This window comes from Bos indicus, chromosome 3 (assembly GCF_029378745.1).
Source record: "Bos indicus isolate NIAB-ARS_2022 breed Sahiwal x Tharparkar chromosome 3, NIAB-ARS_B.indTharparkar_mat_pri_1.0, whole genome shotgun sequence".
NCBI lineage: Eukaryota > Metazoa > Chordata > Mammalia > Artiodactyla > Bovidae > Bos > Bos indicus.
Window position 1 is genome coordinate 74405193 of NC_091762.1, and position 26815 is coordinate 74432007.

The following is a 26815-nucleotide window of genomic DNA, read 5'->3' on the forward strand; positions in this document are numbered from 1 at the left end:
ACTAAATTTTCTAGGAATGTCAATTTGTAAAGTGTACTCAGTAAACAATGTTTAATAACTTCTTGTCATTTCAGCACATTATATTATAGAAAGAAATCTGTGTGACAAAAAATTCTTAGACATGCACACTTGGGGTATGTGAAACTTGAATGTCTATGAATAGTCTTACATCTCAAGCACTATAGTAAACTATATTGTTCTTCAAAGACTATGAAAGAGAAAAAGGTGGACAGTCAGTTTAAGGATTTCTCAATGCCTTGAGGTAGTGAGTAGTGTAAGTATCATCTGTGGGAATATTTACCTATTCAAGAGCCCAGAATGAGACCAAGGCAGAATTTTTAAGATGGCCCCCAAGATTCTTGCCCTCTGGTACACATACATGACCTATGTTATACCCTCCCCTTGAGTCTGGGCAGGACCTGTTAACATGATGAGATGTCACTCCTTCAATTAGTTTATACTATAGAACATAACCTTCCCAGGTGGCACTAGTGGAAAAGAACCCGCCTGCCAATGCAGGAGACATAAAAGGCATGGGTTTGATCCCTCGGTTGGGAAGATCCCATGGAGGAGGGCATGACAACCCACCACAATATTCTTGTCTGAAGAATCCCATGAACAGAGGATGTGAGCTACAGTCCATGCGGTCACAGAGTCAGACAGGACTGAAGCGACTTGCTGCTGCCAAGTCGCTTCAGTCATGTCTGATTCTGTGCGACCAAGCAGACGGCAGCCCACCAGGCTCCTCTGTCCATGGGATTCTCCAGGCAAGAATACTGGAGTGGGTTGCCATTTCCTCCTCCAATGCATGAAAGTGAAAAGTGAAAGTGAAGTCACTCAGTCATGTCCAACTCTTAGCGACCCCATGGACTGCAGCCTACCAGGCTCCTTGGTCCATGGGATTTTCCAGGCAAGAGTACTGGAGTGGGGTGCCATTGCCTTCTCCAAGCGACTTAGTACATATAAAGCAAAGGTGATTGGATCATTTCTGCTATGATTACTTTGTTAGGTAACACTGCAGTTATAGTGGTGGTGTTGGTAATAGTAATACTAGCAGCAGCAGGAAGGAATTGTAGAGAAATTCTCTGCAGGTTTTGGAGAAGTAATGTTCCACATTGCTGGAGGGCTGTGTGATTAGGACCTGAGGGCAGTCTCTGAGGGAAAACCTGCAGCTGATATCTGGCAAGAAGATAGGGGCCCCAGCCCTCTAGCTTCAAGGAACTGAATTTTATCAACAACTTTTTTTCTTGTATTTATTTTTTTTTAATTTTATTTTATTTTTAAACTTTACAATATTGTATTGGTTTTGCCAAATCAACAACTTGAATGACTACGGAAGATGACCCTGAGCCTCAGATGAAACTACACTCCTAGTCAATACTTTGATTGTGATCGGTGAGATCCTAAGCAAAGAATAATCCATTCCCAGACTTCCTATCTACAGAAACTGACATAATAAAATGTTGCTATAAGCTGCTAAATTTGTAGTAATTTGTTACACAGCATTAGAAAACTAATAGAAGAGCCAAGAGCCACCAACCAAGTGCAAGACCTAGAGCTCCTCAGGGACCTAGCAAACCCCATGCACAGTGAGGGGGGTATTGCAGGGACCTAGAAGACCCCATGCACGGTGAGGGGGGTATTGTTGAGAGACTACTAAAAAGAACCAGGGACTGAGGCTAATAAAGTGCTGGTACAGATTTAGGGTGTCCTGCCCAGAAAGGCCTGCTAACCTGGCCAGTCTCCAGCAGACAACAGAACATTTCAGGGCTTTCATTTCCAGGACCCACGCAGGACTGGGTTCTGTCTCTCAGACTCTGCCCAATGGTCCCAGACACCACAGAGGACTTGGAACATTTGGAGGCTCTCCAAAGTGTCTCACACACCTGTCCCCCATTGGAGCAGGGCTGGATTAAAAGTCCTTATTGCTCAGGTCTAATGATAGTAACTGCTTCTGTCTGTCCTGTGAACTAAATAGCAGGGGAAAGAGGTTTGCAAGAGGTAAGCAGAGTCAGCAGCAAGAGAGGAGAAAGCATGCTGCTTAGATGTGAGGTGACTTTCTTTAGTTTCTTTCTGAATCTGTGCTGTATTCTTGCCTTCCTATCCCATCAAATACCTTCTCTTTATCACATTAACTCCCTCCCTTTTTTTATTTAAGCCATTTTATTTTTATTTTTGTTACTTGCAAGCATACAGAGCTCTAATTCAAAGCCAGATTTTTAGTTTTGTAGGTTTGGAGGCTCAAGTTTATCATTTCTTCCAGAACAAATTAGGGCTTCCCTTGTGGCTCAGCTGGTAAAGAATCCACCTGCAATGTGGAAGACCTGGGTTCGATCCTTGGGTTGAGAAGATCCCCTGGAGAAGGGAGAGACTACCCACTCCAGTATTCTGGCCTGGAGAATTCTATGGACTATATACTCCTTGGGGTCACAAAGAGCTGGACACGACTGAGTGACTTTCACTTACTTAGACCAAATCAATCTTTCAGGGATCAACATGTTAAGACGACTCATAAGAAATTAATATGCCCCTCAGAATGTCAATTTATCAATATATAAAAAGCTAAATCTAGAAAGAAGAACTTGTATGGACAACTCACTCTGGGTATTTCACCACGGTAGGTTAAATGCACTCATGAGAGGAAATTACCAATTAGAGGGTTGTTTGATGAGCATATACAGATGTTCCTTGGTTTCCTTGGGGTATTGGTTTCTGAACTCTATGCAGATACTAAAATTAGTGGATGCTAAGGTTCAACAGTTGGCCTTCCCAATCTGCAGTTACACATTCGCAGGTTCAGTCAACCTGGGTTACGTATTATTGTGTATATTTATTGAAAAAAAGTACGTATATAAGTAGATCCCTGCAGTCCAAACCCTTGTTCAAGGGTCTATGACAATTAGAGGAAAGAGAATAGGTCCTATCGATGGACTTTTCTTTCAAAATAGGATAATGGAAATTGCTTCTCTATTCTAGGAATGTTTCTCTTTGAAAAATTAGTTACAGTCCTTGAACTAATGAACCTGGTCATTGCCAGATTTATCCTTATATTTTGTGTACTGTTATCCTAGACTTATCTCAAGCCATCTTTCTGTTGACATGTGATTCTCCCAGAAAAATTTTACTAACTACAGTTGGTTAATTTTTTGGTACCTTAACTACATGTTATTCACCACCCCTAGCATCCATTACCTGAAACGGGAAGGTGTTAGTCTCTTAGTCATGTCCTACTCTTTGCAGCCCTATGGACCATTGCCCACCAGGATCTTCTGTCCATGGAATTCTCCAGGCAAAAATACTGGCGAGGAAATGGGTAGTCATTCCCTTCTCCAGAGGATCTTCCTAACCCAGGGATCTATCTGCATTGCAAGTAGATTCTTTAGCATCTATTACCTATGAGCCTTTAATTGAACAATAATAACCATTGGCGCCTAAAGTGAGCTTTCTCACTTAATCCTTTTAGCAATTCTAAAATACTATTAGCTTCATCTCTAGATAAAGAAACAAAATACAGCTAGTTTAAGTGATTTGCCTAATGAGTAGTAGAGCTGAGATCTGAACCCAAGAAATCTGACTCCAGAGTCACCATATATTACATTTCAAAACCTTTCACAAGGTCCTTATACTTTCTAAATCTTGATTTCTCATCTGTAAACAAAGCTAATAATATCTTTCCTAAAGACTGTTGGGAGTCTAAATGTGATAATTAATGTAAAGCTCTTAGCTCTACATATACCAAATATATAGTAAATAGCTATTATTAAAATAATTCCCTCAGGAATGTAGATTAGATTTGTGTTCACCTTAAATCATAAACACAAACCAGGTTTTAGAGTGAGTTAATTCTATTTCCAGGTGGCTGATATAACAATCACATGCTAATATTTCTAACCTCAAATCCAAATGATGATATTTTATTACTCAATTTCCAATTATGAGTGCCTTTTTGGAGGTTACAACTACCCACCACTCCATCTTGAAGACTACACAAAACTCAGCCACAACTTTGCCTAGGGTCACTGCTGCTTCCTGTGACCAAAGAAGTGGCTTCCACTTTTCACACATCCCCAGATTAAAATTATGGAATTATTTAGATATGAGTATTAAGTTCATAGATTTACTCATTTGTTTAATAAAATCCTTATTCTTCTAAGGAAGACCTACTTGTTTCAAGAGCAAACATTCTATGGCAGCTTGTTAAGTTATAATTCCAGGTATTTTATAACACAGGGATTTATATATTATAAATTTTTAAAATTTTGGTCAGTTGAAAAAAAAACATTGTTTTAATATATTTCAACTGTGACTCATGCAGGGAATTTTAAGATTTGAAACTTCAAAAAGTTATTTTTCATTGTCTCTGAATAGCAATTTTTTTTCCCTGCATGTATCTGAACATGTATGAACAAAATCTGCTTGATTTATCTATATTTTAAGAAAATTCTGAGTTTAAAAATGTAAATATCAGAAGTTAACTACTACCACTTCAAACTCTCAGTTAACTGTAGAACTGAGAATATATCTTAACAGCTTTGTAATACTACTTGATATGACTTACTGCAGATTCAACATCTCAACTGTAAGAAACTTTAATTACCATTAAGGCCAAAAGGCATCCACGTACCAGTCATATTCAGAAACTCACAAGGGGGTCTGTGATCATCCCCTTTGTCTCTAAAGCTAGTATAATATTTTGCAAGGATCTACTGAATGTGAGATAGGTGTGATGAAATGGGTAAATTTAAGTATTTATTTTTTTATACTTCATTGAAGTTTAAAAACAAAATGCCTAAATCATAAGGGCACACAGCTTTATAAAAACTTTTGAGTTTTTATAAAATGAAGATACTTGTATAACCAGAACCCAACCATGACAAAGAATATGATCAGGACTAACAAAAAGCTCATGTCCCCTTCCAGACACTATCTTCTCCCCAATCCCTAGGGTAACCATAATCCTAGATTAGTTTGGCCTGATTTGAAGTCCATGTAAATGGAATTATATAGCATGTGCTAGTTTGTATCTGGCTTTTCCAATTCAATACTGTATTTGTGAGTGACAGTTATACTCTTCAAAGTAATGGCAATTTGTTTATTGTCACTGTGGTGTATAGAATTCCACAGTGTAAACCTGTAACAATTTATTACCCAGGCTACCATTCACAAGCAAATGGGAACTTCTGGTCTGGGGCTATTACAGTACAGCGATGAACACTATTATATACCTCTTTAGTGAACATACGGGCATTTCTATTGGAAATATACTTGGGAGTGGAATCTTAAGGTCATAGGGTATGAATATGCTAAGATTTAATAGACTCTAACAAACACTTTTCAAAGTAAATGTATCCATAAACACTTTCCAAAGTAAATGTATCCATTGACACTTCCACTAGCAGTGTATAAGAATTCCAGTTGTTTTTCAACACCTTCTCCAACACTTGATATTGTCTAAATTTTTCATTGTAATAATTCTAATGGAAGTGTAGTGGTAATTTCTATTTCCTTGACTTGCAGTGCCAGCCAAAATGGAGTAAGATCATGACAGCCTATCTTTCCTACTAATCACAACTAAAAGTTCAAGGCAAAATACAAAAAGCAACTACCTGAGGACTCTAAAAAAAAGTAAGCAAAAACAGGCAGATTGGGGAGGAAAGTCAAAACTTGGGAAAAATGCCTTCTGTGTTTGTTTTTCCTACTTTCTCTTACAGATTTGACTGGAGGTCTGACACCCAGTGATACCTTGGTGGTAGCACAGGAAACAAAAACAGAGAGAAATCCCATATTTCTAGCTAGATGAATGGGGAAAGAGGGCTTCCATGAGTTAAAGTTTGTGGGGGATTATTTGGCTTTTTTTTTTTTTCCTTTTTTCCCTCTGGTCTTGACTGAGAGTTAGGGCCAGGCTTGGGCAGTTAGGACACCAAGAAAAAACTCGTCTTTCTAGACAAGGAAATTGGGAAAGGGCACCTCTGGGAGGGAATTCATCTTTTGTTTTGCTTTTTTCTCTCACCTCTTTGCTCCAGTGTGTGCCCTAGTCAGATGCTGTAGCTGTGGCACCAAGCTAAAACTCCAAGAGAAACCTTATATTTCTAGCAAGAAAATGAAACTCTGCAAAACAGAGGAGAGGAACATCAAAACCAGGAAGAGCTGGAGAAGCAAACTCCCTAATTCTTTGTATGAATCTGACTAAGTTCTCTGCTCACACCTTGAACTAAGCACCTGCAGAATAGAAAAAAGCTGCATAGCAAAAGATATGTGAACTACAACTTAAATTACTTGCCAAGTTCCAAAATAATTCCTGAGTGTTTTATGTATAGAACAGATTCAATGTAACACAATAAAGCCTCTGAAAACCAAACTGACATGGAACCAGCACCCACAGGTGAGACTCAACTTAAGATATGAACCAAACTGGATTGATGGCCTCCTAAAAGAAAACAAACAAACAAAAAATCAACATTCCCCAAAGGCTTTAATCAGAACCCAGAGTCTATGCAACAAAATATTCAAAATGTCTTGGATAAAAATCACAATTACTCAATAAACAAAGAACTGGAAAAATAGGACCAGTTATTAAGGAAAAATAAACAGCTGCCAATAAAGCAATAATTAGAATGTAGCTGAAAATGTTCTCTGAGATACAAGCTGTACTCTAGAAAAATTCTTGCATTTTTGTATCCAAATTTATGACAAAAGTTGAGAAACAGAGGGATAAACTGTCACACGAAGCAACATTACCAATAAAGAACAGCAAAATTAAACAAATACAAATACACGCAACAATCTAGGACTTTTTAAAAGCATATTGTTGACGAAAAGAAAGCTGCAGACGATTATATAACAATAAACTATCCTTGTAAAGTTCAACCGTTTATTAGCCATAAACTACATTTTTAAAAGCAAAGGAATAAACCCCAAATACAAGTGAGTATTGGAGAAGGCAATGGCACCCCACTCCAGTACTCTTGCCTGGAAAATCCCATGGACTGAGGAGCCTGGCTGCAGTCCATGGGGTCGCTAAGAGTCGGACACGACTGAGCGACTTCACTTTCACTTTTCACTTTCATGCATTGGAGAAGGAAATGGCAACCCAGTCCAGTGTTCCTGCCTGGAGAATCCCAGGACGGGGGAGCCTGGTGGGCTGCCGTCTATAGGGTCGCACAGAGTCGGACACGACTGAAGCGACTTAGCAGCAGCAGCAGCAGTAGCGGCAGCAACAAGTGAGTATAACCTCTGGAGGAAACCAAGGGAATGGAATGGGGAAAAGACAGGTCTTTTAACCATTGTGGCAACCTCCTAGTTCCAAAATAACTGCTCACTTCCCAAGTGTATATTACTTATCTGTTACATCTATTTACGTACCCCAAAACAATATGTTTTAAACGATATCCTATGTGCATGGTGAAAGAACAGAGTTCTCGAGACTTTATTAAAAATCACTTTTCCAAAAACAGGAGAAGTCCACTTCACCCCTACCGATTAGCGAAATTCGCCTTTGCCAGCCCCGGAGGGTCATAGTCACTTCCGCCCCACCTCCCTAGTCCCGCCCATCTGAGCGGAAGTACTTTCCTTTCAGGTCCTCCTGCCTGTAGGGGGCTCTCCGAGCCATCTAGTGCCACGAATGCCTCCCGCCTGGGCTGTCCTGGCGGCGCCTGTTAGTTTAGTCCTAGAGAATATATTTTCATTGTAACTCTTTCGGCCAGAAAAAAAAATCTCACAGGCATATTTTTCTGGACAATAACGTTCAAACCCAATATAGGCCGAGTGTTCGCACTATCAAACCCTGTCGCAGTGTTGGAAAGGAGTCAGGCGGTGTGAGGACAGCCCCGGAGCGCCAAAAGTCCCCGGCCCGCTCCCTCCTGTGAAGACGTAGCTGCGGGTGGTTGTGGTGGCGGCGTCAAGATGTCGACCAAGAATTTCAGAGTCAGTGACGGTGACTGGATTTGCCCAGACAAAAAGTGAGTTCGTGAAGGATCCCGAGTTTGAAGCGGGGTTTGTCGTTGGAGGCTTTCTCGAGTCGATTGAGCATTTTCCGTTTTTACGGTCGCTGATGCCGTCAGCCGAGTGGTGGAGGAGAACTGCCGGATCCCGGGCGGGAAGGAGGCTCTTAGTCTCCTCACGATGGGGTCTTTCAAGAACCTTTCTTTTGATTAAGTCTTCAGCGTCTCCTCGATTATCTCTCTCCGAGGCAGCCAGCTGTTTGGGGAGGGAGATGGCCGCCCGTTTTCCTCACTCCCCACCCCACCCCCGGCCAGGTTTCTGCGATAAGGAAACCTCCCCGGTGGAGGCCAGCTCGGTGTCGGATCTCCCCCACGTGACTTTTCCCTGCAGAACCTGACTCTTGTTCCGAAAACGTTGCTGTCTTGAACTCATTTGTTTGCTTCACCTAGTTCATTTTGCTGTTTGTTTTTTGTTTAATTTAATTCAAACTTTCTTTCCGTATTGTTTTTACTTTTTCCTGCCGAACGCTAACCTCCTTTGGTTGCAGGAATTCTGGCTTTTTTTTTTTTTTTTTCTTTATTGGTCTTTAATTTCCCCACAAGAATTGAGCCTTTCGCCTCCTTAGAACCGAAACATACGAGGTCTGTGTTTTTGCCTGCTCAGCCCTGGAGAATGCCTGCTTCAAAGAAGCACGTGTTTTAGTGGCTCTGCTGAAACCAGTGTCCTTTATTAAATTGTTTAGGAAGATTTTTTATTGGCGGGTGTTTAAGTAGGTGTATTTATTTGGAGATATACAAAAATTATTATGGAAAGTAATTGTCAAAGAATCCGCATCTCGTGTTCCAATAAAAACTTTTGAATACTTGTCTCTAAGCAAGCCACAGATGGCATATGGAGTGTCTGGTAGTAAAGAGTGAAAACTTTGAAAATTAATTCCAATCCTATTGCTTATGTAACTTTACCTAGGCTATTTTACTTTGCTTAAAAAAACAGAAGATCTCCCTTAAAATGGTACAGCATAGATTGTGTAGAGCAATAAGATGTAGCAAATACTCATCAATCAATAACTATAAATATTAGTTTTAGAATCAAATGTCAAAGAAGATTAAGGGCTTATTTCCGCAGCATATGTCTTCCATTCATATTTTGAGCAATTTAAATGAAGCCTGGCGGGCTGCAGTCCGTGGGGTCACAAAGAGACAGGATTGAGCAACTGAACTGAAATGAAGCATCGTGCTTCTTTACATAAAAAGTTGATGTTTCTCGATTACATAAAGATTAAGATTACTTGAAGGGTATCAAGTCAATTTTGAGTAGAACAAACAACTGACTTTTTGTGTTGTTGGTCACTTGTTAGAATAATTTGCTTTTGACAGTGTCATTAATGACAGTGTACTCAGATATTTGAAGGTTTTTCTAAGAGTTTCAATTTATTTATTGCATTTCAATTTAGAAATGCAATTCTAAGCATTTCAGTTCAGTTACAAATATATGAACAGACTAACTTCTACAATGTATATAAATCCAGAAGACATTTTCAGAATGTATTTCCAATGCTTATTGGAGTCCTAAAGGATATTCTTTATTTTGGGGGGGGGGGTGTGAGGGGAATGACCTAGTTAGTGGTGTGCTTCAGTTGGGTGTCTCTTCCATACGTCGCATCTTTATTCCATTCTAGTATAATACCTAAAAAAAAAAAAGAAAAGAAAGAAATCAACTTTGTGAAGTTTAAGCTTTACATGATATTTAGAGCATTTAGCATGCTTTTATGATTTGCAGATGCAGTATAAAAACCATGTTCATGAACCCATATTTTTGGTTGTTTAGTATCAGCATAAAGTTACAATATGTTACTTGATGTGTTGACATTATTGGTTGTAGTTTTCCAACTAGGTTTCAGAGGTTTAATAGATACCCCCAAAACTGAGTTTTCTTTTAGTTATTGAACCTATTTCTATTCTGTCATAATTTTCCTTTGTCTTTTTACCATCCCACCTTCTGTTTCTAACAAGAGGATAGTATTAAGATCCATGAAGCCATTTCTGACTTACCCATTTTCTCCCCCTTGGTTCACCTTTAGGATTTTGTATTATAATTCTTAACAAAATTTTGTATAATCTTATTTTCTATATGAGAGTTACTTTAAATCTTTTTGAACTCCCTGGTGCTTCATCAGTAATTGTTCAAGTGGACTCACATCTCACTTAAACTTTGTAAGGGTATCTTGTTGTACTTAATGATGTGTGCCAATATGAGGACACTGAGGCATAGAGATCCTTAAGTGACTTACCAGAATCACATAATTGGTAACTGAGAGATTGAAGTTTCTTATCCATGACTCGTAACTTCAAATCTTGTATTTTTTCCACCTAAATTGTGAGGGTTTTTTTTGTTTGTTCTTTTGTAGTTAACATTGACGTTAACATAAAAAGAGAAGTAGAAGTTCTGGACCCAGGTATATAGGGAGGACACATTAAAAAAAACTGTGTAATAGAATCTTTAAAATTACGTAAGTTTAATACGTGTCTCTCTAAGTATTTTTTACTTTATTTTCAGATGTGGAAATGTAAACTTTGCTAGAAGAACTAGCTGTAATAGATGTGGTCGAGGTAAGCACTTAAGGAACCTTCTGTTAAGACTGTTTATACAGACCATTTATTTATTTCCCCAGATTCATACTGCATTTTTCTATTTTCAGAGAAAACAACTGAGGCTAAGATGATGAAAGCAGGGGGCACTGAAATAGGAAAGACACTCGCAGAAAAGAGCCGAGGCTTATTTAGTGCTAATGACTGGCAGTGTAAAACGTATGTGTTTTAAATGATCATCCTGACTTTTTTCCCATAATGTATGTAGCCACTACTTGTTAATACTACCTACTCTTTTTAGTCACATTGGCAAGCCACAGTAGACTTTAAATCAAAGATCTGTTGATTGTTATTCATTCTGTATCTGATATTTAAGTATAAAGAACTTTAAAATTTTATTTTTAATGGTAATGTTAGTTGTTAGTAAGATGAATTATGTATACCAGTAAATCGATGCTCAAGATGAGCTAACATTCAAAAAGAGAAGGGTATTTAAAAGAACTAAAAACCTATTTTGTCCTATTTTTGAAAAATCTCAAAAACTTTTAGCCTGTATCATTAGTGTGAAATATATCATGAAATCTCTTTTGTCTGTTTGCACAGTAATTTTAGAATCATAAGTTGCATCCTGTAGATAATTATTCCTAATTAGGTTTCTTAATATTTCTGATTTTCACGTGCTATATTGATTTTTCCAATATCCATCTTTTCTCTTAAGCAGATGAATCAAATATGCATGAAAGGACTGAATCAGAAGAGGGTCTTACACAAATTTCTGATCTTAAAAATACTAAATTAGTATTGAATAATTTTCCAGCAACAGATTAAGTCACTGAATTTGGGATCCAGTGCATGAACTGATTCTGCAGGAGAAAAAAAATTTTTTTTGACTTTTATTTGCAGAGTATAACCTTACTCTTTGAGGTGAATTTGGAGACTGGGAAATTAATAGAACATTTCATTTAAAGTGGTATTGCCCCCCTTCCCCCTGCAAGACAGCAAAATCTCTGTAAATATAATTTCTCATTGATTTATCATAAAAAGACAGAAGCATTCTTCATACTATATACAGCTTTTGCTTCTCTGCTTAAGTAGTTCAGTCTGTTCTAACCATACTCTCTCCTCAGAAAAGTTACATTGGTACATTTCCTTTGTAGCATCCTTTTAGTAAACATTTCTTTATGGTAGTGAGTTCACTCTACTTTTTAGTTTAAAATTCTTAAATATTTTGAAATTTACTATTTGTCTTATGTTATAATCTACTAATTTGACATTTTTCACTTTTAAAGTTGCAGTAATGTGAATTGGGCCAGAAGATCAGAGTGTAACATGTGTAATACTCCAAAGTATGCTAAACTGGAAGAAAGAACAGGTAAGAGTCAAACTGATTCCAATTAAATGGTTTTAAAACCACTAAACATTGAAGCTGATAATTATATCACTTCATAAGAACACAGTAAATTAGGATTGTTTATTCTGCTCTTATATTTTTTATCTTGATTTTTTTTTTTCTTTCATCCACAGAGTCATCTTTTGTATGGTAATTTCACAGTTTACAAAGTACAGCATGAGGAGACTGTATCCTAACAATTACTCGACATTAGGATAGTTTTAGAAATGCTTTATTCCTCTCTGTCCTTTGATAGTCTAAATGTTTGTTATTAATAATGGTAGGATAATCCCATTTTTTTCATTCATTTGATTTCCTAGTATGACAAAAACAAACATGGGGCACCTTTTAAAGTATTTGTCTAAAGTTTAGGCAATAATTCTAAAAGTTAGCCATGCATTAGAATCATTTGAGAAACTGAAAATCCAGATTCCTAAACAGCTGATAAAGCTCCTTGGTGGTGGGTCCCAAAAATTTGCAGGTGTTTTAGATGGTATTTGGTCACCATTGGTCTAAATAATAACTCATCATTGACTCTGTGGGTTGTCAGTTATTGCATTGTCAGCATTATTAGTCTCAGTCATGTCCAACTCTTTGCGACCCCATGGACTATAGCTGGCCAGGCTCCTCTGTCCATGGAATCCTCCAGGCAAGAATTCTGCAGTGGATTGCCGTTCCTTTCTCCAATGGGTCTTTCTCATCTAGGGACTAAACCCAGGTCTCTTGGATTGCAGGCAGATTCTTTACTGTCTGAGCCACCAGGGAAGCCTCTGTGTGTTGTCAGTAGTTGGGTGAAAATACTTACCTGATAGAATGTAGTTTCCCATTATCATCAGTTAGAGCAAACACATTATCAGTATACTTCACATCTGATTTTGTCATTCAACAACTTGTACAGTCAAAGGCTTCCTTCTGTTGATACGTTAGTCACCTTATCAGACCTAGACTTAATAAACTACTTCCCTGTTTCCTTCTCCTCCCTGACTTTAGACAGTTGCACTGTCTGTAGATTAAGGCCTTTTAATAAGACCTTTTTTTCCTTCTCTTACCTCTTTAACGTTTATATTCCCCCCCCCCTTTTTCCCCCCCCTTTTTTTTCCCCCCCTTTTTTTTCCCCCCTTTTTTTAAATTAACACACATACACTCCTCTAGTTGGTTATTCTGTTTCCTTTTTCATTGTATTTTCATGGTCACAGAATGTTGGGTTTCTTCTAGGTCCAATTCCTAAGCTCTCTCTTATGCTCTGTTTTCTGGGCATTTTCTTGAAGACCTAAGTTTAAGTAAGCATTGGCACACCATGATAACCAAATTTATGTCTCTAGCTCAGACTTCTTTGACCTGTATATTCAGCTGCCTATTCATCATCACTATGTAAATGTCAAACTCATTATATCTAAACTGAATTCGCGATTTTCCCCGAGGACCTGGCCCTCTTCTAGCGATCTCTTTCTCATGATTGGTACCACCCGCCGTATGCTTGTTACATAAACCAGAAACTTAGACATCCTTCTTAATAACTCCTTCATCTCTCTTGTTTCCCCACAAGTCTTCTCCATCATTTCCCTAGGCAGAGATGCAACTTTATCTTGTTTCTTGGGAAAAAAACAGCCACCTTGTTGTTGTACATATATCCCACACAGCCAGGAGTTCTTTGTTCTAAACTAAAACTCCATTTGTTTAAAACATTTTGTTTTGATTGCTTTTAGGAAAAAGTCCAGAATCTTAACAGTTATAAGAATTGTAATCCCTGGAAGCCTTTTATTTATTCACATTCTCTTTGACCTGTTTTGTGATTCCTCCTTTAAAAGTTTCACTAATGCAAGAGCTAAAATCTTAACAACTGAAGTTGTTGAAGTTTAATAACCTCACTTTCCTTTACCCATTATCTTTTTTGTGTCCTGACCCTTTACCATTTCCCTTGATACAAGTAGTTGTCTTACAAGCCTGTCATTGTTGAAGATGTGAACTAATAATACTGTTACTGTCTAGTTTGTCTTTATTATTTGTTCTCTGCTGATTAATCAAAATATAGATTCTCAGAATTTTCAAAGTAGTGTCTCAGTTCTTCCTTTGAAGCACATGTTACATTCATCCCCTTTTCTCTCTTCACTTCCATTGTCACAACCCTAATTCAGGCCTATTTTAAATGTTTGATCCTTTACTGATCTTTGCTCACATTTTACATTTTTTGAGACAAATCTTAAGATATTATTTTTATTTTAACACTTGATAAAAATCTATAGAGGTTGCTTGTTTCATATAAACTGTATCATAAATGATGCCAGGACTGTGCTGTTTCTTATACTCAAATATTGAGTATAGAATTGAGGAAATATTTATTGGCCATTGGCCACGATGCAGGGGAATACTTGGTTAAGCAAACTAGAAGTGTAAAGGCAAAAATTAATGAAGTCTTCAAGAGAGCAATGTTTAGGCTAAGAAGTGAAAGTTAGTAGCAAGTTGAGAGATCATTCCAAGCAAAAGCAAACAGCTTATATGAATCAGGCCCTGACACTTGAAAGAATTTAGCATATGGGTGAATTCCTAGCAGCTCCAGAAGACACTTCAGAAATAGGCAAAGGCCATGTAAATCATAGTAAGAAGTTTTATTTCATTCTAAATATAATGGGAAATAACAATTTTTAACAAGGGATTGACATTTCTAATTTTTAAACATTACTGGTTTATAGAAAAATAATTAGGGGGTGGGAGTGGCAAGCATCGAAGCAAGAAGACCAATTTTACAACATTCCCTGAAAGTGTCAAACCAGTAGAGTGAGGGAAACACACATAAATAAGCCAGTTATTCCTCTCCCTTGTTATTCAGTGGAGATGATGCTGAAGGCTTTCTTTTTTTTTTTTTTTTATGCTGTAGCTACTGATTTCCCACATAAAAGACTTCATGAGGTGTATTTGTTGTATGAACTCATACAACATACCTTAATAATATATTGCTAGCAGATTATTTAGGTTCTTCTATGACTGTGTGAGAGAACATGAGAATAGCTTTGTGTTTGCTATCACGCTTCCTATGCAAAACTGCCTACCTGTTTGCTTCTTAAATCTTGGTATAATTAATTCTTTGGCTCCCCATGTTTGCCTTACCATTATTTTACTTTCAGATTACTGATTGGACAAAGAACTCTACTGAAAGCCTATTGATTTTAAATAGCAGTGCTTTAATATGTTTACATTTCCACATATAAGTAGTCAAGTTTTTCTGTACTGTTGGCTTACAGTCATCCTATTATATAATTTTTTTTCCTCTTTTCTTATGTGAATCATTTTGCATTAATTTTTTATCTACTTCAAAGTATTGTGAGGTTTAAGTCTTTACATCTCTTACGTCTCGGGACATACTGCCATGATATTAAATATATATCTAGAGTCAAGAAACTATATAGTTGAATTACAATTTTCTACAGCGTATATCTCTCAAATTATCATTGAATATGAGCCTTTTTCTTTTTTTAAATTACTAGTCTTAGTCGCAGCATACAGGATCTTTGATCTTCATTTCAGCATGTGGGATGCTTTTTAGCTTTTAGTTGCATGGAGGCTTTTAGTTGCAGCATGTAGGATCTAGTTCCCCGACCAGGGACTGAATCTGGGCCCCTGCTTTGGGAACATGGAATCTTAGTCACTAGACCACCAAGAAAATCCCTGAGGTATTTTCTTGAGGTGAGCATATACCTAATTTTACTTGATTTTTTTTTCTTTTAATATTTGATACTCTGAAAAACCAGAGCCAGGATTTTACTAAGGAAAAGTTATTGATAATTTAAAACACTTCACTGTTTTGTCATATGCATAGAAATGAGGAAATTCTTGTATATTACAGTTGGAGTCTATTTTGTCTCTGGAACAAGGTAGGAAGAGGAAAAAAGGGATGATATCAAATATTCTGAGGATAGACACTGATATATTGTGGTTTTCACCGGTACAGAGTATAGTGAGGAAAAGAAAGGACACTGCATTAATGTGGGATTTTTTTTTTAAGTGAGTTAATTTTATTGCCTTATTTTACTGGAACACTTACATCCTTTCTATTGTTAGTTTGTGGCTCTTATAAAATGATGAGAGAGTAAGTGATGAGTTTTTTAATGCCTGTGACTGACAGATTTAAAGTTGCAAATCTTAAATTTTTAAAAAATGCTTTTTTTGTCTGTAAATTTAACATTTTGCTGATTCATTAAATCCTTAAAACTGGGAAGTACTCTTTGTGTGCTCGTACTGTTCTGAAATATGTGAGATCGTTAGGTTATGTTACTCTTAACCACTTCTTTATTTTTTTCAGTGGGAGATATTTTTCAGAAGTTCTCATCTCATTTTCTCTAAAACTCACTCACTTTCTTCTTCCTATCTTTGTTAAGCCTGTCAGAGATCTGTAAGTCTAAATTGTAGATAGTAACTGTGGCAGTAAATAATAATGGTGTATTGATCATGATTGGTCTTTATTAGAATATTTTCAGTTGAAAAGTTTACTGGCTTTCTCAGAAAAACTGAGTGACTTTTAACTGTGTATTTAAAACCGATTTTTATGTTTTTTGTTGTGTCATTATATTTGCCTATATATTTTCCAAGCTCTAACTGTATTTTAGCCCAGCAAAATTTCAGTATATCAAAAGATTTCAAGCTATTTTTAACTAGTAAACAGTGAAATTTGATTTTTAGTTCTTACTGAGCCCACTTCTCCCAAAAGAATTACGATTAAAACCAGAGGAAAGTCGTTTTAAAACTTGGTTATAGCAGACATTTAAGGAGATGTTTTCCATCCATATATTCCATGTATTAACTGAAATCATACAGGCAGGACATTTTAAAATTGAGAAGAGCTAAAATTGTAGCCATGAGACTTTTCCAGCTATATCCAACTTTGAGGCTGTTCTCTGTAATGATACTTTTTTTTTTTTTTTTTTGAGACCAGTAATTTATTAAAGGGATAAACAGATGTCTTTGATAAGATTTCATTTTTTTTCCTGTTACTTGTAGGTGATTTTGGTGAATTATCATAACAATTTCTGCTCCCCCTTCCTTAGGATATGGTGGTGGTTTTAATGAAAGAGAAAATGTTGAATACATAGAAAGAGAAGAATCTGATGGTGAATATGATGAGGTAAGATATACATTAGTGTGTAGGTTGAATGCAACTTAGAGAAACATGCTAGAAAATATAAGTGAAAAAAAATACTAAATGTATCTCATTTTTGTAAGTACACATTAAGTCTTTTACAGGAGCTTATCATTTTGTTGGAAATCATAATTGACTTAAAAATACATATTGACGCCTAAATATATAAAAGTAATTTCTTGGGAAAAAATATTTTAATACTTTAGCTAACAGAAATATTTTGAAACTTTTTCTCTAGTTTGGACGTAAGAAAAAAAAATACAGAGGGAAGGCAGTTGGTCCTGCATCTATTTTAAAGGAAGTTGAAGATAAAGAATCTGAGGGAGAAGAAGAGGATGAGGATGAAGATCTTTCTAAATATAAATTAGATGAGGTAACTTATTTCCTTACCATATTTCCCCTTTGTCTTGTTTAAGCTATGGCATATGAATGTCTTTGATAACCTTTGGCTTATGGTGAAGATGTGTTCTACAGTGTCATCATTTGTTTCCACAAAAATTTTGATCTGTTTTACCAAGCATTATTCTGACTTGAGATATACAGTAGTGACCGAGACAGAACATGCTTCTCTTAACTTAAATTGCACAGAGGAAAAGACATAAACAATATAATTTAAATAGCAATAATATTATGAAGATGCATGATGTGATAGCAGATCATTAGAAGAACTACTTTGGTTTCAGTGAATGGGGGATTTCTGAGACCATGAAATTTGTGTTGAGACTTGAGTGATAAGAGTGATACGAAGGAGCCCGCGGTAAGGGCTGGGATCAGAGCATTTTTAGGACAGTGAGAACAGCAAATAAAGTTTCCCATAGTAGGAAACAAGCCAGCAACATCCAAAAAATCATATATGGGGTAGTGTGGTCAGAGCAGAGGGGAGAAGGTAATATGGGGGTCAACAAACGCATCACGTCTGGTGATGTTTATTCTGTGGGGCCTGTGTGTAAAATTTTATGGATGAGTAGATACAGATTAAGGGTGCTTTGAGGTCTGAGCACAGGAGGCCCTCAAATGCACATAAAACAATATGGAACAAGTTTGAAAAATAAATGAGATAAAACAATATGAAAGAAGTTTGAAAAAGAAACTAATGAGATATATTTATCTGATCTGTGTTTTAGAGATTACTGTCAACATACTGAGATATTGGGGAGGCAGAATGAATTCCCACAGTTAGACTTCCTAAAAGGGTGTCCTAGAGAAAGGAATGAAGTTCTGAACTAAGTCTTAAAGGAGATGCATTTAAGAACTTTTAAGGGAATAAAACTGAAAATTCTTGACAGTTTATATGGTAATACATTGTGTGAAAAAGAAAATGAGTATGACTTCTACATTTACATCTTTGAAATGTCTGAGACAGTCATTCAGTCTCTTTAGCTGAGATCAGGAATGTAGTAGTCAGATTTCAGGATTGAGAGTGAATTTGTTGAGATGATAGTGATAAAATGTGTTCATATGAAGATGTCCATTACATAGAACTATTCATCATTCCTAGTAGACAGCATTGATATCTCAAGGTCTAAATATAATTAATTGTGGATTTTTGTTAGGATGAGGATGAAGATGATGCTGATCTCTCAAAATATAATCTTGATGCCAGTGAAGAAGAAGATAGTAGTAAAAAGAAATCTAACAGACGAAGTCGCTCAAAGTCTCGGTCTTCACATTCACGATCTTCATCACGCTCATCCTCCCCCTCCAGTTCAAGGTCTAGGTCCAGGTAAACGGGTACAGGTCAAGGGTAACACCAGTCAAAATGTCAGTATCTAACTTCTTTACTTATAAATTTTGTTTTTCTTAACTAAACTTTCCTTTTATTTTAGAGTTTTCATTCAAGTTATCATTTAAAAGATCATTTTTTTCTATCTTAGTGCCGTGAAGTTATTGTCGAATATTTCAGAAATACAAAATTTTAATATGAAACTTCCTTAGTCCAGTTTAGCACCATGCCTTTTATTAAAATAGACTCTAAAAATTCAATTAAATCATTATTTATAGATACTTAGTTATCAAAAGAGATAGTTTTACATTCAGAAAACTCAAAGTAAATAAAGTGAAGATTTATATTTCCACTGATGATTTTAAACACTAGTACAGAAATTTTCTAGGCATTAATTGAACTGCTGCTCTTTACAGTGTTTTATTTGGCATAGGTATTCTGAATACAGGAGAAATTTGGCTGTATTCTGTTATCCTAATGCTCATACTTTAGAGCTGTCCAGGAATAAATTAGAGGATTTAATTTGTGTTATACTTGCATATTATTTTGTTAGTAATGTAAAGTTTTAATAAAAAGTCACTGATTGTGTAGTCAACAATAAAAATGAAGTTTTAGTTGAGAAAAAGCAACACTTTATGTAAGCAGATTTCCCTTGAAGAACTCCTATTTAGTTAAGTGAAACTGTGTGCAATGAATTTCAGCTGTATTTAGGAATAAAATATTAGCTAAGTACTTATGTAATTTTTGAGTTACTGTAAAGCCTGAAAACTTAAAACAGTGATTATAAAGATACTTTTAAGATAAAAATTAACGTTTTTCTGCAAATTGTTATTTTCAGGAACAAATTAAGTATAAATTAAATTACTAAATGAAATTTGTTTAATTTGTTGACTTTTTAAATGCAAGTGGACCGTATTTCCTGTCATTTTCAATAATTTCCTAAAACAGTGACAGGATTATAAGTGTAGTTTCCCTTTAATTCTCACATCTTTGAGTAGACAGAAAACATACAGGTTAAAAATATACCCATGTCAGTATTAAAGCTTTATGCTAACTAATGACGAAGAAAATAGAAACATTTCAAGTTAAATATAAACTGCTATATTCCTGAATATGTCAGTCCCTCTCAGGTTACTTTTAAGTATTTGTGAACAAAAAGTATTCAATATTAATAAAGTGATAATGCTGGGCATTTTTATCTGTACAATCTTAAAAGCGTTTTTAAAGAAATCTTGTCAGACTTGGAAAGTTGTTCAGTCTCGCTAAGTCGTGTCCAACTCTTTGCAGCCCCATGAACTTGAAAAGTAGTTGATTGTTTTCAAAAATTATTAATTTAAGTTTTGGCATAATTGTTAATACAGAATAAAAGTTTTAAATGAACCTTAAAATACTGTGTTTTGAAAATATCCCAAATAATTATTAAATGAAAATGAATCCTAATGCATAGTTTTCTTTCAGTGTTCATATCACAAAGCTTAATTAAATGGTCCTGGAAAAAAATATCCTTCCATGTTGTTCCAGGTCGCGTTCAAGAAGTTCTTCCAGTTCGCAGTCAAGATCTCGTTCCAGTTCCAGAGAACGTTCGAGATCTCGTGGGTCGAAATCAAGGTGAATGAGGTAGCATCTCTCTGTAAAGCAGAGAGAGAAAATATTTAAAGGCTGCAGAAGGCGTTGCTTTTTTTCCCTTATTTTGCTTCTATTTGTCAATTTTATTTTAGCATTAGAAAACTAATGCACTTGCCTCAGCTTAATTTTCTCACCATGAGATGTCTCCATTGCCAGCAGTGTGCCAAGACATTCCCATGATTGAATTAAGGTGGTTATTTTGCATTGTGCAAGGTTTGCTATTTTTATGCTAAAATGTGATGAAATGGGAAGATGCAGCCAAGCTTTATCACCAAATGCCTACTCATTAAAGTTATTTTGCAGTAGTAGTTATAGTAAGTATGCAGATGAAAAAGCTTAATTCATGTTTAAAAGGAAGAAAAATAACTGCCTCAACACAGTTTTGCAAGGCAATTATTTCAGTATTTACAGAAATAATTCTGTAATTTACATCAGATAAGTGGGTTTTATTTTCACTTCTCTGTAATATAACACAGAATATTATACACAGTGTGTGTAGTATGTAAGAAGTATAGATACTTCTTAAATTCCACAAACTAAGAAGTTGGTTGGTGGTTTAGGTAGGATGTGATCTTGAAGCATTTTTGTTAACTTCAGGTTAACTTCAGGTTGCATTTAGTTAGCACTGCAGAGGGAAAAATAATTTGTAAAGAACCAAGTGAGAAACTAGCTTTTAGTCTCTTAAAGTTTTTTCTAGACTTCGTCAAAATATGCTGCCATTCTTTTTAATCTAATTTGTTGATCTATTAAAGACATCTAACAAGAATAAGAAAACAACTAAAATTCCACTTAAGTGGAATTACACTGAAGTGTAGTGTTAGCTAGTTGATAAAAATAATTGCTTAATAGCTTATTTTAGAGCCAAATCTGTAGCATTAGAGGGCAACTACAATTTGATAACATTAAGAAGAAAAGAATGATATACACACTTGTATTAAGTTAATATGATAGAGAGCAAGTTAGATTATTGTTATTATGTATTATCAATGTTTCAGTTGTTTTATTTGAGTGCTTCTTAGGTGAAGATCCTTAGGTCCTAGTTCCTTTGGGAAGCACTTTAAGGTTTACAGAACAGCCTTCATATTCTTTTCAAACATTTTTTCATTGCTTATAACTTTCCAAAGAATTCTCCTTTTGGGCTTTCTGATTTTATTTTAAGCCCAAAGGTGAATTTTTTGGGAAGTTTGAGCTAAATTACTTCAACCAAAATATGTAAATGAAGAAATACTGTATTTAAACATTTGCACATTTACCTCTACCTGAAACATGTGAATGTCAACACTTCATACTTCATGGATAGTAGTCCTTCATAAAAACAAATATTGTTAATCAAGTTTTAAAGTTACTTTATTTTTCTTTGAATGTTTAATGATTTAATAGCTACTGTTTTATGTCATTTTGTCCTCGTATCCTGCTTTTACTAAAGCAACTTAACTAATAAGTTGCTTAATTCCACAACAAACTGTTATTATTTTCTTCAGGAAGTTGTATGATACATATTTTTTCCCCAAATGGAAGGATGTAGTTTCTAGACATTAAGTTAGTTATACAAATGCTTACCTGTTAGTTTTGCTACTTATACTTTAAAATGAAAGCCTTTAAATTTTAGAAAACGAATTTAAGATTCTACTTTAATGCATTAGACTAGTTTTTAATTAAAGTAGTGAGCACTTATCTAGTGGTGAAGTTAAATTAAATAGAATTGATTTCATGGTTGAACCAGAAGTCTTCTGTTGAGTAAGCAGTAAGTATTCTTTCTTATAAAATTTTTATAGCTATAAATTGTTTATTTTTGGAGCTAGAAACTAAACCATCTGCCTCATTTCTTCTTTTAATGAAATGTTTGATTTGTTTCTCAATCAATGAAGATCCAGCTCCAGGTCCCACAGGGGTTCTTCTTCCCCACGAAAAAGATCTTACTCAAGTTCATCATCATCTCCTGAGAGGAACAGAAAGAGAAGTCGTTCTAGATCTTCTTCATCTGGTGATCGAAAAAAAAGACGAACAAGATCACGGTCACCTGAAAGGTTTGGGTTTCTGTAGAAATAAGAATGGGTGTTCTTAAGTGTGTTTAGTAGATTAACTGAACTTCTTAGTCAAGGATTAGATTTTCATTATCTCCTTTGTTACCCACTTTAAAATCTTCAACTGTGAACTTCAAAAAACAGATTAATTACTTTGTTTACTCTGTGTTTTAATCAGGTTGTTTAGAAAAGTGGATCAAACTACTCTCTTTCACTCTCTGATTATTGTTTAAATTTTTATTTTCATATATAATTATTATAGCCAACTCTCGGTTATTTCTGTCTCTTAAGTTTCTAATTCAGAAGCTGTGTGTTGATGTAATTTAGAGATTGATTTGTATAAGTATTAATTTATGTTATCTATTTTACATTAAATATTAGAAACTGTAGGATTCTAGGGCATCTAATAAGAAAATTAACTATTATAGATAATTGGAAGTCTGTCCTTATTTAAATATGTATAAATACATTTCCACAACAAATTGTTGTTTTTGTTCCCTTTATAAAGAAATTGTTCTTATAGCTAATATATTTTTTTATCTTTCAGTCCGAATTTCTTTTTTGTAGAAAGAGATCTTGACTAGATTACTTTACCTGTGTTGATATTTTTAAAATTTGGAGAGTGTGTCATCTGTCAGCCTTTCCTGCAGCAGACTAGTTAATTATTCAGTTTCATTATTTTTCTCTTTTTTTCCTCAGTGTCTAATTATATAGTCATTTTAATGGCTTCCTTAATAATCTTTGCAAATTTTTATATCCCTTCAGCTTGTGAAAAGTAAGGATTAGATAAAATCTGATTTTTGCTATGTTCAGTGCCAGAGTTACCTCTTCTTGTACATAATGATTGGTTTTGCGTCTTCCCATTTTGAAGTGTAGATATTAAGGTTACACACAGCTAGTTTCATTTCTGCGCATTTATTCCTTTGTTAAAAAAAAAAAATTACTCCGTACTTTATGAAATTCATTCTGTTGCTTTTTTACCACTTCTTCAAATTTTTATCTTAGCCACATATAATCCCCCTAGTTTGTTGTCATCTAAACTTAATGAACATGTTCTCTATTCCATAAGCCAGGTGATTGGTGAAAATACTAAACAACCCTGAGCCCAGGGCCAACCCCTCGGAACACCACTACTTTACCCAGGTTGATATATTGACTTATTCATACTAGCTGCATGAATATAATCCTGTAACTTAATTGTACAGTCATCTTGTGCGACCTAGATTTCCAAAACATAATTATTTATGGATATATATTTGCATACACAGTCAGAAGCCTTGCTATATCTGTTTTACGTATAGCCTTACCACACAATGTACAGTATATCAGAAAGAACGATTTAGTCACACTGCCATTACCCAGTTTATATGCCTTTGTTGTATTAATCTGTAGTTGTATACAACTTTGCAAGGCTTTCCTTCATTGCCTTAAATAATTGAGAGGTGGCTATATCTTAAAGAGATTTTTAAATTATGGTTGCACTGCTACTGGGCTCATATCCAAAGTTAAATACTAGTTAATTTTATGTGTATAAGTTTATATCTTAGATTTTAATTATTCCTTTTACCAGTTTAATGAGGTTTAATTTTTCGTATTCTCAAAGTCATACAAAGGAAGTTGATATTCAGCTCCAGCTTACCAGATTACCTGTTTTCCCCATTATGTCTTACAGGCACCACAGGTCACCTTCTGGATCATCCCATTCTGGTTCCCGTTCAAGTTCAAAAAAGAAATAATGTATTAAAATTTACATCTTAAAAAAAAAGTCCAATATAATGCATGAAGCATATTTTTTAAGAAGTTGGTGTCTTACTTGGTCAGAAGTGCTAAATCTGCTAGTAGAGGTGCATGCCTTTCATTGCTTTTCAGAAAAATACAGCTGTGTTTATTTGTGATATTAAAAGTAAATAGTATTTTAAGCCATGATGTCCCAAAATAGATGCTTTGTTTGTCATTCATTATTTACATCCATTTGCTTTTTTAAGCTATAACATCTCAGCTATAACAAAGTACTTTGTTTTCTAATTTAAACTCTTGTTTTTCTCATCTCCAAATATGAGCATTATCTAGGCTTATCTGGACTTTGGGCATGGAGGCAAGACTGTGGTAAAGTAGTTGGAAACAATCTGTTTATATTAATCTGGGGAAAGGACTCAGCCTGTTTGTTAACCTGTGTCAAAGTGATTCTTACTAGAAAAAGTTTAACAGATTGTTAAACTTCTTTATTTTGAAATTCCCTATGTTAAGGGTGCCTTAGAATCATTGTCTCTATCTAGTTTTACTTTTTGCACCACCAAGTTTAATACAGAAAAGTTTTGTGAATTGCAGAGAAGAAAGGTGTTAGTTTCTGCCTTTTTGACACAGTGATTTTGAACAAGAATGCCTAGCAGTTCATCTCTACTAATGTGGTTGATGAGAAAAACATACGAAAGTGTTTAATATTTTTAGAAGCTTTGTGTGATACCTTTTACAAATTCAGTTATCACACAATAGGGTAGACAGAATTAAATCCTAGTTAACGAATAAATTGAAGAAAGCTTTTGAAATATATTTCTCTTTGGGTATAAGACCAACAGAGACAAGACATTGTGAATTTAATTGAGCATTTGCTTTGAGGTGTTTAAACACTGCATAAAATTTTCTTCTGAGTAACAAATGCTTATTTCCTCATGACATAAGCAGAAATAATTGCTTCTATTCACTTGAAATTATTTATGGCTTAAAATACTTTCAAGATTTGTTTTATTTCTCAAAACCTGGTCATTTGAGCTCTATTTTGTCTTCTGGTTTTTAAAAAAAGGTTTCTCTTAACAGTATCTTCAGTGACAATGCAAGGTAAGTATTTTAAGGGAAATTGACAGATGTGCTTGGGAACTTTTTGTGCATGGGAATCAATACCCACATTTTTTGGTTTTGTTTTTTGTTTGTTTTTCCTTAACATTAATGTCTACTGCAACTGAAAATTAAATGTTTTAAGGTACTTAGTAGACAGATAAAATTTTCATTTGTTCTTTGTTTTAAAATGAGTGATTTTTCTCTTCAGTTTATCTAAAGATGAAAGCAAAATAGCTTATGTAGAAATATTTTGGTAATATTTTTACAGTGAACTTCCCCTGCTTTTTTTATGTCTTAATTTTTTTTTGCTACATTTACTGTAGGTTGCACAAGAACTTTTACTCTCTTGTAATTGTGCCTCAGACTTCTTGAAAGTCCACCTTCTAAATTGCCCAGATGATCTTCTAGATTCTACATGCTATTGTTGGTTTATTCTTGTGCTTTCTGTATTTAAAACTTTGACTGTACTAATAAGCAAATGCAAGGTTATAAATTTAGCTAATAGTAGTTTACAGACAATTCGAATGATTATGATTTTATTTGGTTTAAGCTGTACTAGTATATTTCGTAAGGAAATGATGCTGTAGACAAATGTAAATAAAGCTTGTGAGTCAAGCATCAAGTGATGTTTGTTAGAAATAAATTAGAATTTTTAAGCTCTGATTTAATGTTCATTTTTAAACTATTTGCAGTCTGGTTTATTACTTTTGATTGTGCATTTTAGACTTCCTCTGTTCACTTACCTTTTATGTAAAGTCACCTTATTTTTATATATGAATGTTTGGTTTAAAACATACCAAAGCCATGATCACTATAACCTTTGTCACTCAGCAATTTTTGAATTTTTTTAAACAGAGAGTACCCAAACTAGTTGAACATTGCACCAGAACGTAGCTTATTCCATGTGGCAAATAACATGTCATTGTGCTTCTTAGCACTTAACAAGGATCTTTTTTAACTGCCAAGTGTTCTTAAATTTGTATTTAGAATCCTTTTATCTAAACAATATTGAATAGTTGGTATTGGCAACAGATTCCAAGTCCAGAGCAAGCTATAAGCATAAGACTGTCTAGGCACATGTACCAAGGTAAAACTGATTTTTTTTCCTCACATCTCCTCGATATTTGGCTTCCACAGCCAGTGCTGTTTCAATAGATGCTGGTAAGATGGTATGAAATTTCTCTTTTCTTCCCTAACAATTTTGACATAATTGTTAGATGTTTTGTTTTTTAATAGAAATAACTTGATAGCTTTCCTAAACTGGAAATAATTTTATTTCTGGAAAACAATGGAGTTTTGTTTAAAGGCAGTTGAAGGTATGTAATACTGATTTCCTGGCTAATTCTTCCTGTCATCTTTACATACTATTGTATATAATCCCATGTTTTACAAACCGAAAGATTACAGTTTAAGAAAATTAAAATTTGCCCAAGGGAATCACAGAGGAGTGGCTTAATGGGTATTCATCCCCAAGTCTCATGGCAGATAATCAGTATTACCTCTAGTAACAACCAAATAACCTGTTTGAGGAGATAAATGTTAAGTCAAAATAGATTT

The 26815-nt window shown here is 35.0% G+C and overlaps 1 protein-coding gene and 1 long non-coding RNA gene across 4 annotated transcripts in view; one reads left to right on the forward strand and one right to left on the reverse strand.

Moving 5' to 3' along the window:
- The window catches only part of LOC109557069 (uncharacterized), a 176911-nt gene extending 169145 nt beyond the window's left edge, over nt 1–7766 (reverse strand). For both annotated transcript variants that reach the window (XR_011565838.1, XR_011565839.1), the window contains exons 1-2: nt 7363–7766; nt 6377–6427 (exon numbers count right to left, since the gene is read on the reverse strand). This is a non-coding gene — a long non-coding RNA (uncharacterized lncRNA). The remainder of the gene's footprint in view (nt 1–6376; nt 6428–7362) is intronic.
- A 61-nt stretch (nt 7767–7827) lies between these two features.
- On the forward strand, nt 7828–25921 carry ZRANB2 (zinc finger RANBP2-type containing 2). 2 transcript variants are annotated; one of them, XM_019957267.2, is made up of 11 exons: nt 7828–7958; nt 10498–10550; nt 10640–10748; nt 11819–11901; nt 16959–17035; nt 17289–17423; nt 18604–18773; nt 20295–20381; nt 22268–22426; nt 23493–23566; nt 24096–25921. In XM_019957267.2, the coding sequence occupies exons 1-10, from the start codon at nt 7903–7905 to the stop codon at nt 23524–23526; spliced, it is 963 nt and encodes a 320-aa protein (XP_019812826.1). In that variant the 5' UTR covers nt 7828–7902; the 3' UTR covers nt 23527–23566; nt 24096–25921. The 2 variants fall into 2 exon arrangements, with proteins under 2 accessions (XP_019812826.1, XP_019812825.1); XM_019957266.2 differs by lacking the exon at nt 23493–23566.
- The last annotated feature ends 894 nt before the right edge of the window (nt 25922–26815 follow it).

Coding starts and splice junctions, on each gene's coding strand:
- ZRANB2 (XM_019957266.2), top strand. CDS start 7,903: ATGTCGACCAAGAATTTCAGAGTCAGTGACGGTGACTGGATTTGCCCA. Junction 10,749..11,818: donor AATGACTGGCAGTGTAAAAC/GTATGTGTTTTA, acceptor TCACTTTTAAAG/TTGCAGTAATGTGAATTGGG. Junction 17,424..18,603: donor CTAAATATAAATTAGATGAG/GTAACTTATTTC, acceptor GATTTTTGTTAG/GATGAGGATGAAGATGATGC.